At 41.0% G+C, this 16,474-nt stretch overlaps 1 protein-coding gene across 1 annotated transcript; it reads right to left on the bottom strand.

Moving 5' to 3' along the window:
- Nucleotides 1-1,092: 1,092 nt before the first annotated feature.
- LOC134080474 (NACHT, LRR and PYD domains-containing protein 12-like) lies at nt 1,093-12,625 on the bottom strand. The gene is made up of 8 exons (XM_062536940.1): nt 12,178-12,625; nt 9,935-11,726; nt 9,589-9,762; nt 9,153-9,326; nt 7,180-7,353; nt 6,632-6,793; nt 5,580-5,626; nt 1,093-1,736 (listed from the first exon to the last, which is right to left on the bottom strand). Exons 2-8 carry the CDS (start codon nt 10,882-10,884, stop codon nt 1,141-1,143), a joined length of 2,277 nt encoding a protein of 758 aa, XP_062392924.1. The 5' UTR covers nt 10,885-11,726; nt 12,178-12,625; the 3' UTR covers nt 1,093-1,140.
- Nucleotides 12,626-16,474: the final 3,849 nt, after the last annotated feature.

Here is a 16,474-nt window from a genome sequence, read left to right as displayed (position 1 = left end):
CGAGGGCCATGTTTAGACAAAAACGTAATGGACAGGGTTAACTATCGAGTGGCATGTAAAGACATAAACGCAAAGTAGAGGGTATATTATTGACTGGTATGTTAAGACATAAACCTAATGGAAAAGGTTGATTAGTGTGGCATATTCAGACATAAACGTCTGAACTGGTCTAAATGAGGGGATTGTATGCACAGACAAATCTAGCCTTGTGTGCTATATGAATCCCTAGGCTACACACGAACAACACATGCCACATTTCACACGGTTTTAAGTTATAAAGTAAATTAAGCAAGGTTTTAAATACAACATACTATTTAATTCACTTTGCCCACTGAGCTTATTTTCTTATTTATAGGTAAAATATCTTATTATATCTTATTCTTGAATTTTCCCTTGGGGATCAATAAAGTATCTATCTATCTATCTTATTCCGGGGGCCTTTCAGGCACTTTGAGGCAGTCTGCTATACCTTGAGATTTGTACGTTTTTCATCTAACTAAAAACACCTATGCAAAAGTGGCACATATGGTTATATTCTAGAGGTCCTCCACAATAATTATATGAGAGTAAAGTGGATGTAATGAAATTAGTTTTTATTATAATTCAGTGTAAATACAACTTCTTGTCTGACTAAGAAAGTTTGACTAAATGTGTCTCTTAGTGAGCGGCTCTTTCAAATGCAAATTAAGTTATTGTTAAACATCTTATCTTAAGTATTACAGACACAATACACCATGGCTGATTATAATTATCAGTGAAGCACAGCAGTTTCACTTCAGGCCAGATTAATCACATTCAGATGCACGGAGAGTAGCTCTTGGCAAATGGATCTGAGAGGAACTACAGATAATTGGCAGGTTAAGCAGAGAGATGCTACATACATTTGTGTACATTACAGATGAAGTAAATGTATTATATGCGCAATGAAGAGAGAGAATTAATTAAGTCAGTGTGTGTGTGTTTCTGCAGAGAGTGGTCTCTGTGTGTGTGTGTGTGTGTGTGTGTGTGTGTGTGTGTGTGTGTTTCTGCAGAGAGTGGTCTCTCTCTCTGTGTGTGTGTGTGTGTGTGTGTGTGTGTGTGTGTGTGTGTGTGTGTGTGTGTGTGTGTTTCTTTTGAGAGAGAGGCTAAAGGACACAGCATCTAGCCCAGGGCCACAGAGTCTCCATCAGAAAAAGCCATAAGCGCTGCATGTAGGGGCTCATCAGTGAACGTGCTGTAGAAGGTGTGCAGGTGTGTGAGGGCATCCGAGGAGACGCTGTAGAAGGACAGAGTGCCGACCTCACGGTCCACATACACTCCTACTCTCCTGGAGTCTGAAGCAGGGGCAGGGAAGTCTGTTGTAATATCACGCTCCACATACACACCTAGTCTTCTGGAGCCTGGATGCAGCGCAGGGACATCTATTGCAATACCATTGTGCAAGACAGAGTATCTGTCGCCAATGCACATCAGACTCCAGGACTTATTGGTGCTTCCAAGTCCACTCCCATCTCCTTTCCTGTCCATGCTGCCATAAGCAACTCCAGCACCAGCTGTCACCCCACTCCACTCCCACTCCCAGTAGCAGCGTCCAGTCAGAGGCTCTCTGCTCAGGACCTGATACGAGTCGTCCCCAAGCCTCTCTGGGCGCTCAGGGTATTTCTGCATGTCATTCACATATGTGGCCTTCCTGTTCCCCTCAGACAGGAGGAGATATCTGCATGCTGTGTTTGGGTCCAAGGTGAGCGCACAGGCATCTGCACACACAACACACAGCAGACAACATTTAAGTAAGGGATAACGGCCGACGAGGTGACCTGTTCGATGGAAATCATGGCTAGGTGGAGGTTTAGAACTCCGGCGATGTGCGAAGCGCGGAGACAGAGTTGCCTCCGTCTAGCTATTATTTCCATCGAACAGGTAGACCTCGAAGTCCGTTATCCCGCTTATCTCCCGTTTGTATTCATAACCTGTATATTTGCAACATAGTTTTATTCCACCGTTGCCACTTGTGTAGTGTTAATTTCCTATTACAATGTAAACGTTTACATCGCTAAACTATCTTGATTGTAGAACTACTTTCCGCCACATATCAACTTTCTACTTGCAGGACAAACTGCCGTTACTAGTTCGAAATGGATGGTTGCTATGGCAAAAGGACAGTCGTTATGGATGGTTGCTACGGCCAAAAGCCAGTCATTAGTTCTACACTGTGTTCCAAAATTATTATGCAAATTGGATTTAAGTGTCATTAACATTTATTTTTTTTTTTTTCAATTAAAGTCATGGATGGTATTGTGTATCAGGGCTCTTTAGACCATTTAAATCAATCTCAGACACATGTGATGACTAGTTTGCCAGGTAAGCCCAATCAAAGCAAAACTACTTAAAAAGATTGTTCCACATTATTAAGCAAGCCACAGGTTTCAACCAATATGGGAATGAAAAAGGATCTCTCTGCTGCTGAAAAGCATGAAATTGTGCATTACCTTGGACAAGGTATGAAATCATTGCATATTTCCTGAAAACTTATGCTTGATCGTGGTACTGTGAGGAAATCTGTTGCTGATTCATAGCACAGGCAGATTGGTGCACACATAGGCATAATAAGGAAGGTTTCTGCCAGACAAATTCATAGGATTAGGAGAGCAACTGCTAAAAATGCCATTGCAAAGCAGCAAACAGGTATTTGAAGCTGCTGGTGCCTCTGGAGTCCCGCAAACCTCCAGGTGCAGGATCCTCAAGAAGGTTGCAAGTGTGCATAAACCCACTATCGGCCACTCCTAAACAATGCTCACAAGCAGAAACAGTTGTGGACTCAGGAATACATGAAGACTAATTTTCAAAGAGGTTTGAGTGCTGTGCAACCCAAGATGGTCCAGATGGATGTAGTAATGGACGGTGAATGGCCACCATGTGCCAGCAAGGCTGAGACATCAGCAAGGAGGTGGTTACATGCTGCCACTCAGACATGCCACCACTACGACATGCTTCCATTTCGACATGCCTCTATTTCGACATGCTGCTATTTCGACATGCTGCCAATCCGACACATTTTAGTACCCCCTTTCCGACAGTTTACAAATCCCATTTTTTTCCAAGTCAATTTAATGGACCCTATGAGCCCGACGGACGCAAAGTGCGTCAAAAAACACACCCATTCTTCTCTGTTACATTGTTCCGTGATTATTAGTCACAGCGAGATGCATGAAAGAGCAGAACCGAGGCTTTCCAACGAGACTAGACACGTGTCTGTACGATCAAATATGACAATAAAATAAAATCATGAATATAAATCAAAGTATATCATATTTACAGTCTATAGCCTATTGCTCTGCGTTCATCCACGCAGCCACTGCGCTCGCTTGAATTACTCCGGGACCAGGCATCGCACAGACATGACACGCATATCAAATGAAAGAAGAGAAACAGAGCTTTCCATTGATACCAAACACATCGATCCTTTTGTGTTATAAAAACAGACGAAGTGACAAACAAATAAGAATGTCATATAGCTTCGGCTACCGCTACTTTCGTTTGATTTACTCCCGTTTACTTAGGCTACTTTGAAACTGTGGTCAAAAATATATGGTTTGCATGTCAGATAAAAGAGGAGAGCTAGAGCTATCCACAGATACCAAATACAACCTTCTAGGCCATTAAACAGACGAAGTGACAGCATATTTTATTTATTTATTTAATTTCCGGGGACGTAGTCAATGCGGGAGGTGTTGTAGGCTACTGTCAAGGCTGCGCCTAAAGCGCTGGGGGGAAACCCTATATGTCATGCAGTCATCCTAAGTTAGATATCGCATGTCAGTTTTAATATGTTTCCCCACAGTTTATAGGGGGAAACAATCCCCTATAGGTCCAGGGCTGAAAGTATTTTTTATTCTTACCAGTACTGAATAGGTTGAACTGCGTGCGTGCGACGAGACATTTTCGTATTGCTGAAATAACTTAATGACCAACCGTGTCCATTACGCACTACAGATATGTATAGGCTATATTGTTTGATTTTAGTGTTTTTTGTCCACTACCCATGGCAAACATGTCATAGGTACATAGGTACAGCTGCGCCGATGGTTATGAAAACTTGCCATGTCTATACAGAACTGCTTTCACTAACCCGAGTCGCGCACGCAACAGACGCATAACCATATCAAGAAGTCTTCACAATGACATTTTACATGTGAATCTTTATTATTTTACACAATTGGATATAGTTATGACATTAATAGCATATTAATGACCTCATGTCGGAATGGCACGTAGTTTGAAAAAAAAGTTAAATACCGCCACTGCGACCATGAAAAAAAAAAATGTCGGATTGGTGGGACTTTTTCCCATAAAGAGACATGCCTCCACTACGACAATTGGACGTCAATGTCGGAGTGCTGGTATGTCGGAATGAACGGCGGATACCAAGGAGGTAGTGGAGTCATGGGTTGGGCCGAAATCATGTTGAGAGAGCTGGTAGGCCCCTTTAGGGTCTCTGATGGTGAGAAAATGAGAGTAGAGTTTCTGACTGACCACTTTCTTCCGAGGTACAAAAAGAAGAACCGTGCCTTCCGTAGCAAAATCATTTGTATGCATGACAAATGCTGCAAAGAATAACTGGGTCATTGGCTGCTATGGGCAGAAAAAGGAGAGAATCTCATGCATGTGGCCCTATCTTGACCTCAACCCTATTGAGAACCTCATCATCAAGCAAAAGATCTCTGAGGGTGGGAGGCAGTTCACATCCAAGCAGCAGCTCTGGGAGGCTATTCTGATATTCTGCTCTGGGAGGCTATTCTGCAGACATTAAAGCATAAACTCTCCAAGAACTCACAAGTTCAATGGATGCATGAATTGTGAAAGTGATATCAAGGAGGGGGTCCTATGATAACATAGAACTTGTCCTGTTAAGATGTTTTTGATTGAAATACCGTAACTTTTGATTTAATTTACATCACCTCTGCAATGCTGCAAATTCAACAAATTACCATTTTTAGTTCTTTACAACCTATACAATGTCTTGACACTGTTGTGCATAATAATTAGGAACAGTGCATTTTGAGTTTTTTAGTTTTTTCAAAAATACTGCCTTTATTGGGAGGTTTGTTCAATAAAATTTGAATTATTCTCTTACGGTTGATGACTTTAAAATTAGACTGACTGGCTTTTGCATCAACTATTTAGGAAAATCTGAGGAAAATGTGATTTGCATAATAATTTGGAACACAGTGTATCTCTTCCGTTGTCAGTAATATGCTACAATGTTGCTATGTTCCGAACGTCTGTGTTTCAGCTCGGATGCAACGTGACAGTTCATTCAAACTTTGCAACGAGTTTGGCGAATTAATATTCAAGTGTGATATGGGCAACAAATGATGCTCATTGAGCTCAATGCAAATCAAACAGGCTAATAGGCCTATTGGAAAAAGCACCATGGCAATCTCTAGCTATGGTGAAATATGTGATGATGTGGGGCTATTTTAATTCCAAAGGCCAAGGGAACTTTATCAGGATGCATAGTATCCTGGATCCATGAAATAGCTGTCATAATGTCATCATGTGGTCACTGCATGAAGGACATTATTCTGAAAATGTCTTACATTTTGTCATTCCTCCGTTAAGCATGCCCTCTGAAATGTGATCGATACTGTAGAAAGAAAAGACGAAAACAATAGATTTACATTTCCGCTCTTCAAATGTTGTTAATGAATTCAGAAAAAAACATGACAAGTTCTCTATCTTCAGTGTCACACCTTGACATTCACATTGTTGTATTTACTTGATGCATTTATTTCTAAAATATGAATGACCAACATTCAGCTGTGTTGCAACTTGCACACGTCCAGCCCTGCTATGAGGCTGGACGTTTCTGACTCAGCCACCGCTGAGGAAACTAACATTTCTTCATCTGGACGTTTCTGACTCAGCCACCGCTGAGGAAACTAACATTTCTTCATCTGGACGTTTCTGACTCAGCCACCGCTGAGGAAACTAACATTTCTTCATCTGGACGTTTCTGACTCAGCCACCGCTGAGGAAACTAACATTTCTTCATCTGGACGTTTCTGACTCAGCCACCGCTGAGGAAACTAACATTTCTTCATCTGGACGTTTCTGACTCAGCCACCGCTGAGGAAACTAACATTTCTTCATCTGGACGTTTCTGACTCAGCCACCGCTGAGGAAACTAACATTTCTTCATCTGGACGTTTCTGACTCAGCCACCGCTGAGGAAACTAACATTTCTTCATCTGGACGTTTCTGACTCAGCCACCGCTGAGGAAACTAACATTTTCTTCTTCTGGACGTTTCTGACTGAGCTACCGCTGAGGAAACTAACATTTCTTCTTCTGGACGTTTCTGACTGAGCCGCCGCTGAGGAAACTAACATTTCTTCTTCTGGACGTTTCTGACTGAGCCGCCGCTGAGGAAACTAACATTTCTTCTTCTGGACGTTTCTGACTGAGCTACCGCTGAGGAAACTAACATTTCTTCTTCTGGACGTTTCGGACTGAGCCACCGCTGAGGAAACTAACATTTCTTCTTCTGGACGTTTCTGACTGAGCTACCACTGAGGAAACGTAATTTCATCCTGCCCACCACAGGGTCACAAAGGGATGAATGCACTTCGTTTAAACCTCACAACACTTACTTGATATTTACTGTGCGACGCAGCTGGAACAGCATCTGCAACCCTGCATATCCTGGGTGATTGTAGCTCAGGTCGAGTTCAGTGAGGTGAGAATCAGGGTTTGATGTCAGAGCTGAGACTATAAACTCACATCCTGTCTGTGAGATCAGACACCCAGAGAGCCTGAAGGGGACAGACACACAGATTCTTATGACAAGAAATGCTGTGCTCACACAAATAACATCATGCATCAACTTACCCACATTTTCATTCATTCATCCACTCATTTATACCTTTATTCACTATACCACACACACACACACACACACACACACACACACACACACACACACACACACACACACACACACACACACACACACACACGCACCTCACACCAGGAAACTCAAATGTATTCTGATATGGCACTAGAGCACATACAGCAGGATATCTATCTGACTTCTGAGTTCATGTGGTTAAAACCAAAAGGGCAGTTTTCCTAGTTTGAGAGCCATGATTTGATATCTGATTTCTTGAGGGAGTCTCCATTTCTCGGGACCAGTACTGACCTCAACACCTGCAGTGCACAGCTGTGGTGTTTCAGTGCAGCACACAGCTCCTCCACTCCAGAATCGGTGACGTCGTTGTTGGTCAGATCCAGATTCTTCAGGTGGGAGTTGTCTGACTGGAGAACTGAGGCCAATGCTTTGCAAGCACATCTTGTGAGTTCACAGTCAGCAAGTCTACAAGAGAGCACACACATTTTATATTCAAAATACTGTGGTACATTTCTTAAAATAAATAAGTATAAAACGTTTTGTTACAAATATGGAAATTGATGGATTATTTCAATCTTGCACATATTGCTTTTTAAATAAAATTCATTTATGCACTCTGTTCTAGGGAATGGCGGCTACTGTGTTATATTTTATAAATTGGAAATATACATATATGCATTTATGGATTAAATTATTGATGATATTTTCCAAAATTGAATTTGTTGATATATTCTGAATGACGTTTACACGATAGGTAAAGTATACACTCCAGAATCAGTCACACACACACACACACACACACACACACACACACACACACACACCCCTCACACAGGTCCTCCACTCCAGAATCAGTCATGTTGTTGTTGGACAGGTCCAGCAGGCTCAGTCTGCCTATGGCACACTGCAGAACTTGGCAAGTACTACCTGTGAGTTCACAGTCAGCCAGTCTGAAAAGACAACACTTACAGTTATTGGCCGGGTTTCCCAAAATCGTTAAGAAGCTCTTAAGTCCTAGGAACTTCTTAGGAGCGTTCTTAGAACATTCTTACAACGCTCCTAAGACGTTCTTAGCACTTAAGAGCTTCTTAACAATTTTGGAAAACCCGGCCAATATCAACTATATAACAATGATTTTATTAAAATAAGTATGAATTCACAAATACAACATTACATTGATATAGAAATACAATGAAAAGAACACAAGGACAACAAAAATGTTTTCAGTATTGTAAAATGTGCTAAAGTAGATTAAAAAAAAATCTAAATGAACTTACTTGGTATGTTAACTGTGAGCTAACTATAACCTTTTGAAATACCAACAGAACATCACACCCAAATGACCTAAGGTAGGTAAATTGATTTATTTTAATTAGAAAACTTTTTTTCTGAAGATCTTTACATAATGGAATCGTAATATGGTACACTGCATGTAAATATATATATATATATATATATATATATATATATATATATATATATATATATATATATATACAGTCATGGTTGAAATTGTTGGCACCCATGCTAAAGTTGACTAAAAAGAGGAATATCAAATCATCTTTTGGAAATTGATTTTAATGGCTTAAGTAATAAAATTAGGAAAAATCCAACCTTTAAGGACACCAATTTTCTTTGTGAATGAATAATGTATCATGAATAAATAAATGTTCTTCCCAAAATACCGAGGTCAAAAATATTGGCACCCCTATGTAACCCTATGGGAATTTTACACATAGGGTTAACATAGGGGCAGGCAGTTTTTTATTTTTAAAGGCCACGTATTTCATGGATCCAGGATACTATGCATCCTGATAAAGTTCCCTTGGTCTATAGAACTAAAATTGACCCACATCATCACACACCTTTCACCATACCTAGAGATAGGCATGGTGTTTTGTTCAGTTTTCTTCAGTTAGCCTATTAGCCTGTTTGATGCTCATTGAACTCAATGCAAATCAATTGTTTCACTTCTGCCTGTTTAAGGGTTAAGGAAAACTTGTATTTATTTATACATACATTATTCATTCACAAAGAAAATTGATGTCCTTAAAGGTTGGATATTTCCTCTTTTTTAAAAAAATGTAAGATCAATTTCCAAAAGATACTTATATAGTCAACTTCAGCATGTGTTCCAATACTTATGGAGGGCACTGCATATTAAATATTATAGATTGACTGCAAAATGTATCTCACATGACTACAAAGGACAGACAGAAGAGAATGTGATTCAATATGCTAATTGTTGAAGATTACATACTAACCTCAGTGTGTCCAGTCTGCAGTTAGTGTGCTTCAGTCCAGCAGACAGCAGCTCCACTCCAGAATCCTTCAGAGGATTAGAGCTCAGGTCCAACTCTCTCAGCTGTGAGTGTTCTGACTGGAGAACTGATGATAGAGTCCTACAGGAATCTCCACTGAGACCACAGCCAGCCAGTCTGCAGTCAGAAGACAGACAGAAGAGATCCACTCAGTAACTACAACAGGCAATCGTCAAACTATCCGTGACAAACTTAATGATCAACTCATTAAGTCCTAATAAGTGCTGTGCAACATGTACAGGGTCCTTATGAGAGACCACTAAGCATACTTAACTCAATTATTGTGAAGAAATAGTATTATTGTGAGGGGAAACAGAAATATGTGACCACCTGTACAAACACCAGAATTATACCCGGTGGCTTGAGACAGAATACTAACCTCAGTTTCTCAAGTCTGCCGTTTTTTTGCTTTAGTCCAGCAGACAGCAGCTCCACTCCAGAATCCTTCAGAGGATTAGAGCTCAAGTCCAACTCCCTCAGGCGTGCAGTTTGTAGTTGGAGATTAGCTGATATAACCCCACAGGAATCTTTGCCGAGACCACAGCCATTAAGTCTGCAGTGAGAGGACAAATGTATAGCCTTATGATTTCAAATTAATGTCACATCAATTTGTCACGTCATTTCAGAATTTCATATTAAAGATTATGCATTTCTACCCTCAGATTACCAAGGAAGGTCAATGGAAAAACAGTTCTCGTTTCTAAACCACCACAATTACTACTTACTGAGCCTTTCTGCAGCTCCTCAGCACAACGAGCAATCTTTCACGACCCTCCTGAGACGTCCTGTACACGGTCAAGTTGAACTCATCCAGTACTTCCTTTGAGGTCAGAAGCATGTACGACTGTATCGAACACTGGTCTGCTTTGAGAAATTTTCCAGATCTCACGTACTCTTCAATTTTCTCATGCAGTGAACCATCATTCATTTCAAGTAAACAGAGTAGCAGATTCAGGCACCGCTCAACAGAATTGTTGTCTTTGCTTAGAAGCTCCTTGATGTATGCAGCAGTCGCCTTGGCACTTTCAGAAATGTGATTTTTTTGTGGAAGTAGGCCTTTTAGGAGTTTCAGGTTGCACTCCAGCGCTATTCCTAAAAGGAAGCGCAGGAAAAGATCCAGGTGCCCATTGGTGCACTGCAAGGCTTTATCCACCATTCCATTTAGCAGGACATGCAACGGCATCTTGTCCCGGCTGGCGTCACTTTGACAGCCTTTGAGTTGCTCTGCAGCCTGCGCTGTGAAGGGCTCCAGGGCCTTATGGGTTTTACTCACAAACCTGCAGAGCACATGGAGGGCAGCCAAAAACTCCTGAACACTCTGATGAACGAAGCGGTAAAACTTTTCAGTACAGGAAGTTTGGTCTTTCTTGGAGATTGTAAACATCTCAGAGTAGTCTTCAATCACACTGTCCACAATGTCCATATCTTCCAGGTCCTGCTTGCTAAATAAGATGCGTTCCTCTTTTAGTAGTTTAAAAGCCAGTTCAGACAACCCCAGTATGTGTTGCTTATTTCTCCTCAGGAGTTCGTATCGGTTTGTTTCATTTTGGCCAGCTCTTCTATCCTTCCTGGTGGTTTGTGCGACTAGGAAGTGGATGAAGAGTTGAGTCATACTTGTTGGATTTTCTTGATGCACACGAGTAAGGATCCAACAGAACACTGGTATTTGGCACATGTTGTAGAGGCTGTTTACTTTCTTGATTTGAGAAATGATCTTCTGGGACTGGCTGTTTGTTAGTCTCCTTCAGAAGTATTCATCTTTCTGAGTGTCATCAAATCCCCGGACCTCTGTCCACTTGTCTACATAACGAGACGGGATCTGATAGCTTGCTGCAGGTCGCGATGTGATCCAGATGAGAGAGGAGGGAAGCAGAATCTTCTTGATGAGATTTGTTATCAAACTGTTAATTGACGATTTTTTTGTTATATCACTCATTCTGGGTTCTCTTCTGAAATTCAGCTCAAGTTTACTTTCATCCAGACCATCAAAGACAAACAAAACCTTTGAATTATTTAACATCTCAATGCTCATCTCCTTCAGTTCAGGATAGAAATACAGTAACAGTGAGTGAAGACTGTGTTCTTCCTTTATGAGTAAGTTCAGTTCCTGGAAAGGAAGCTCAAATATGAAATCTACATCCCGATTGGCTCTTCCTTCTCCTTTGTCATCCACCTCTTCATCCTGATTGGGCGCTCTCCTTGCCCAGTCAAGACAGATCTTCTGCACAACGACAGATTTCCCAATGCCAGCAATACCAGTGGTCATCACTGTTATGACTTCAGCTCCAGATGAGGATTTCAGAATGTCAGTACAGCTGATGGTTGTGCCCTTTTTGGTCTGTTGTTGTGTCTACATCTGATGTTGGGCTCCATCTTCCTTAACTCCCTCTGCGACATGGATCTCTGTGTAGACCTCGTCCAGCTGGACTTTAGTCTCCTCAGGGCCTTCAAAGAGGCTAGCATGTTTATCCTTCATTGCATTCTTCAACTGCTGACTCACACGCTGCCGAATGGACTCTGTTGGATAATCAGAAGCTTTTCATTAAAAAGAACATGAAAGTGGTGGGGCCTGAAGCCAAAGTGGGCAAACTGGCCTGACTCTAACTTGACTTTTGATCTCATACTGAATTCCGTTTCTCCTCAACCATTTTTGGAGCATGACTAGCAACTCACACATTTTATTGTATGATAAGAAATATAGGTAGCCCTGCGTTTTCATGTCCATTGGTTATCTTTGGTAGTATAGCTCTGTGCTGGGACTTCAGCATTGAGCCAAACTCATATTGATAAGGAACTAACCTCAATTATGTCTTAGTGGGATATGTGAGGAGGAGAGAAGTCATTTCCATGTGTCCTTTAATTTCAACCCTGGTCTTATTAGTTTATCTTCTAGTTTAACTTAGCTTGGTAATAAACTACACTCACATTTGACTCATTTGAGTTGCTAAATGCTTTTAAGAAAACTCACTTTTCTTTGTTTCCTCGGGGCTCTTGAGAGCAGCAGTGCAATCTGCCTCATCCTCTCCTCTCGTAATCTGTGTGCTCATGCTTGTGCTGATGTTCTGCATCATCTTGTGGGTGTCAATGGTAAGGGAGTGCATTAACATCTGTATGGACTCAGTCAAGCGTGTGTTCAGATCGTCAAACTCCTTGTCCAAAGAAGGGATGGGCAGCTGGCTCTTGTCTTCCAGCTTCTTCATCAGATGTAGACCATCTTCAAGAACCTGCATCACTGTCTTCTGGGTCTTGTTCAGGTTGTCTGAGTGCGACATTGATTCCCCCATACTATGCAGCTGACCCTCGATATCTCTGACCCGTGACTGTAGCCTCGCCACCTTGTCTTGATGGACTTCAGTCTGGATGTTATAGATTTGGGTAATGAGGCCGACCACAGGCCCCACATATGGGTGAAGTCCAGAAATCACATTTAGAATATTTGCCATGACACACAGCCTGAAGGTCATAAAGACGACAAATAGGTCAGTGTTACACTGTACAACAGATTGCTGTGTGTAAAGCTGTGAGATGACCACATGTTATACGCTAACCAAAAAGCATACTTTTTTTTTTTTTAAAGGTTATTTTTTTGGGCTTTTTATGCCTTTAATTGGACAGGACAGTAGAGATAATGACAGGAAGCGAGTGGGAGAGAGAGCCGGGCTGGGATCCGGAAAGGACCACGGGGCGGGAATCGAACCCGGGTCGCCGGCGTGCGGTGCAGGTGCCCCAGCCAGTTGCGCCACGGCTGGGGCCACCAAAAAATATACTTAACGGTCACTTTAAAATGCCTAAGAGAAGATAGGCACCAGAGGCACAGACTTAGATTATGGTAATGACATAAGAGAGAAGATAGGCACCAGAGGCCCAGACTTAGATTATGGTAATGATATAAGAGAGAAGATAAGCACCAGAGGCCCAGATTTAGATTATGGTAATGATATACAGTAAGAGAGAAGATAAGCACCAGAGGCACAGATTTAGATTATGGTAATGATATAAGAGAGAAGATAAGCACCAGAGGCACAGACTTAGATTATGGTAATGATATAAGAGAGAAGATAAGCACCAGAGGCCCAGATTTAGATTATGGTAATGATATACAGTAAGAGAGAAGATAGGCACCAGAGGCACAGATTTAGATTATGGTAATGATATACAGTAAGAGAGAAGATAAGCACCAGAGGCCCAGATTTAGATTATGGTAATGATATACAGTAAGAGAGAAGATACTGTAGGCACCAGAGGCACAGACTTAGATTATGGTAATGATATACAGTAAGAGAGAAGATAAGCACCAGAGGCCCAGATTTAGATTATGGTAATGATATAAGAGAGAACATAGGCACCAGAGGCACAGATTTAGATTATGGTAATGAAATAAGAGAGAAGATAAGCACCAGAGGCACAGATTTAGATTATGGTAATGATATAAGAGAGAAGATAAGCACCAGAGGCACAGACTTAGATTATGGTAATGATATACAGTAAGAGAGAAGATAAGCACCAGAGGCACAGACTTAGATTATGGTAATGAAATAAGAGAGAATAGAATAGAATATATACTTTTTTGATCCCATGAGGGAAATTCAGTTCTCTGCATTTAACCCAATTTAACCGAATTAGTGAACACACAGCACACAGTGAACACACAGTGAGGTGAATCACACAACCCAGAGCAGTGAGCTGCCTGCCCAACCAGCGGCGCTCGGGGAGCAGTGAGGGGTTAGGTGCCTTGCTCAAGGGCACTTCAGCCCTGGTGGACTGGTCGGGGATCGAACCGGCAACCCTACCCAAGCCGGAAGCCCTAACCAGTGGACCATGGCTGCCCCAAAACAAGGAACAATTCAAGGAACAATTGTCAGAACCTATAAAAGAAGAGACTGACTGCCCTTGACTATTGGGCTGCACAGTGCACAGGGCTCTGTATATCAGAGCCTTTGATCTTCTGCCAATGCCAGCATCTCCACCATCTACTGAGCGAGTTTTTAGCATTACAGGTGACCTCAGCCGTGATCGGCGAAATAGAGCAAGAGTCACTTTCCTCAAACTGTATTGAGATCAGATTCAGTAGCCTAATTCTGCTTTGGGAATATGTGTGTTCATTTTGGAGTTCCAGAAAATAAACATAACCACATTGGCCAAATCAGAGAGGGGTAAAGCGGAGCGAGAGGCGCAAACGTTCGATCATTTCCGCGTTCTGTCTTCGCAAAGGGGAGGGGGGCTAAATCCCCCTTTAAGCAGACCTGCTAACATTCAAACTGCACTGCTTGCCAGTCTGACAGAGATCGATATCCCACTATGACGTCTTTGCGACACGCCTCTTTAAGCAGACCGGAACTGTTCGAATTTTGCTTCCATAGAGATGCATTACGTTGCTCTATCTTGTCAATAATTAAGGATCTTTGGCCAAATATAGAAAGTGTTGTTTTTGACTTAGTGGAATGTCACCATAATGCACTCACTACCTTAGTAGATCAGAGAGGACTTAGTGGAATGGTCTTTACGTGTGTAATGCGCTTACTACCTTAGTAGATCAGAGAGGACTACTAGAATGGTCTTTACGTGTGTAATGCACTTACTACCTTAGTAGATCAGAGAGGACTACTAGAATGGTCTTTACGTGTGTAATGCACTTACTACCTTAGTAGATCAGAGAGGACTACTAGAATGGTCTTTACGTGTGTAATGCACTCACTACCTTAGTAGATCAGAGAGGACTACTAGAATGGTCTTAACGCCATGTCATGAATCATACAATAGAAACATGCCCTGCAGATCTACACAACAAGAAGTAGAATGCACTGAACACTACCGGAACACAAAGCCAATTTGCTTCCTTTAGATAGGTCTGGTTATAACTTCTCTGTACACTTTCAAAGCTAACAATACCTCAATTCAGTTTGACGGTAGGGACTCTCACCACACAGGCACAGAAGTGTAAATATAAATTGAGCATTGTCAGCAGTATAAAAAAGTGTTTTTTGAAGAGCTAGCTGTTCCCTTTGGCTTTCACTATTAAGTCCATTAAGTGTTAAAGCAAACAAATGGTCTTGCTCAAAACTCAAAAAAAAAAAAAAAAAATCTCTCAATGAAATGTTTCAACTTCAAGTTAACTGCAGTAAATAGACCCTAGGTTGTTTTCATTAGGTAGGGTAGACTGAGTACAGTTGGGTCATGTGTACAGTTGAGACACCTTAAATATCTTGCCTGCAAACCAAGCCTGATCTATGATTTTTGCTACACATATGTGTGTTAGTGTTCTCTTTAATCATGGGAAATGTGGACACTGTGCATATCTGCTGTCCAAAGATATTGGCAAAAGTATTTTTTACCATAGTGAGAATTTCACTTAACCATGTTCCTTCCACAGTGAATATCTTGTTACTCCAATGTGACTGTTATACTTTTCTTACATCATTGCAAAGGTCATTCTGTGCTCTACAAACTGACATATTTCATGACATCCTTTCATGCAAGGTTGTTGCATTATTTAGAAAAATGTGCAAGATGGTCAGAAGGGTACAGATGAGACACTTTGTCTCAACTGTACCCGGATAAAATCCCATTGGATTGCATGGTGTTTATTTGTGCATATTATGATGGCATTTAGGCAATAAAGAACACAAATGTCAATAAAATGAATGTTTTTGATATTTAAACTATATATTATTAATGAATATATCTTATAACATGAAGATTTTAAGGATTACATCATAATTTGAAAATTAGCCATGATAAAACCAAGAAAAAAAAGATATTTTCATCTTTAAACATTTGTCCCTGCTTTATGTCTATCTGATGCCAATTTAGATTAAAAAAAAAATAGATTAAAATAAAAAGAAACACTCAGATTACACATTTTAAAAAAGTTTGCTACATTTGCAGTGAATGGCTATCAGCCTTCCAGCATCATGAATGGGCGTCTCAACTGTACCATGCTACTGTCTCAACTGTACTCAATATAATTATATTAGGGTACGGTTGAGACAAAATGCCACCTTGTGTTTATGAGTTAATTGTGAAAAATCTAAACAACTTACGGATATATACTTTGGGTTTTATTTTAGTGCACAGATCAAAGATATACCATGTAAGAACACAGTTATTTTCAATGGCTTTTTACAGTCAAACTTTCAAGTGGTAATGGGGAAAGCAAAAACTGTCCCAACTGTACTCAGTCTACCCTATTACACTTTAATGTCAGGGTGTCAAAAGTCCCCATAAAACCCAGTGTTACCCCTGATGAATGCAAAGTACAGAGAAAA

This window comes from Sardina pilchardus, chromosome 1, assembly GCF_963854185.1.
Source record: "Sardina pilchardus chromosome 1, fSarPil1.1, whole genome shotgun sequence".
Lineage (NCBI taxonomy): Eukaryota > Metazoa > Chordata > Actinopteri > Clupeiformes > Clupeidae > Sardina > Sardina pilchardus.
The sequence above is the reverse complement of the archived record's forward strand: the minus strand, read 5'-3'. Positions and strand labels throughout refer to the sequence as shown.

Excerpts from the sequence above, each read along its gene's own strand:
- LOC134080474 (XM_062536940.1), bottom strand. The coding sequence starts at position 10,884 with ATGTGCCAAATACCAGTGTTCTGTTGGATCCTTACTCGTGTGCATCAA. Across the intron at positions 9,763-9,934 it reads AGGAGCTGCAGAAAGGCTCA|ACTTAATGGCTGTGGTCTCG; the intron begins GTAAGTAGTAAT and ends CTCTCACTGCAG. Across the intron at positions 7,354-9,152 it reads TGCAGACTGGACACACTGAG|ACTTGCTGACTGTGAACTCA; the intron begins GTTAGTATGTAA and ends GCTCTCTTGTAG.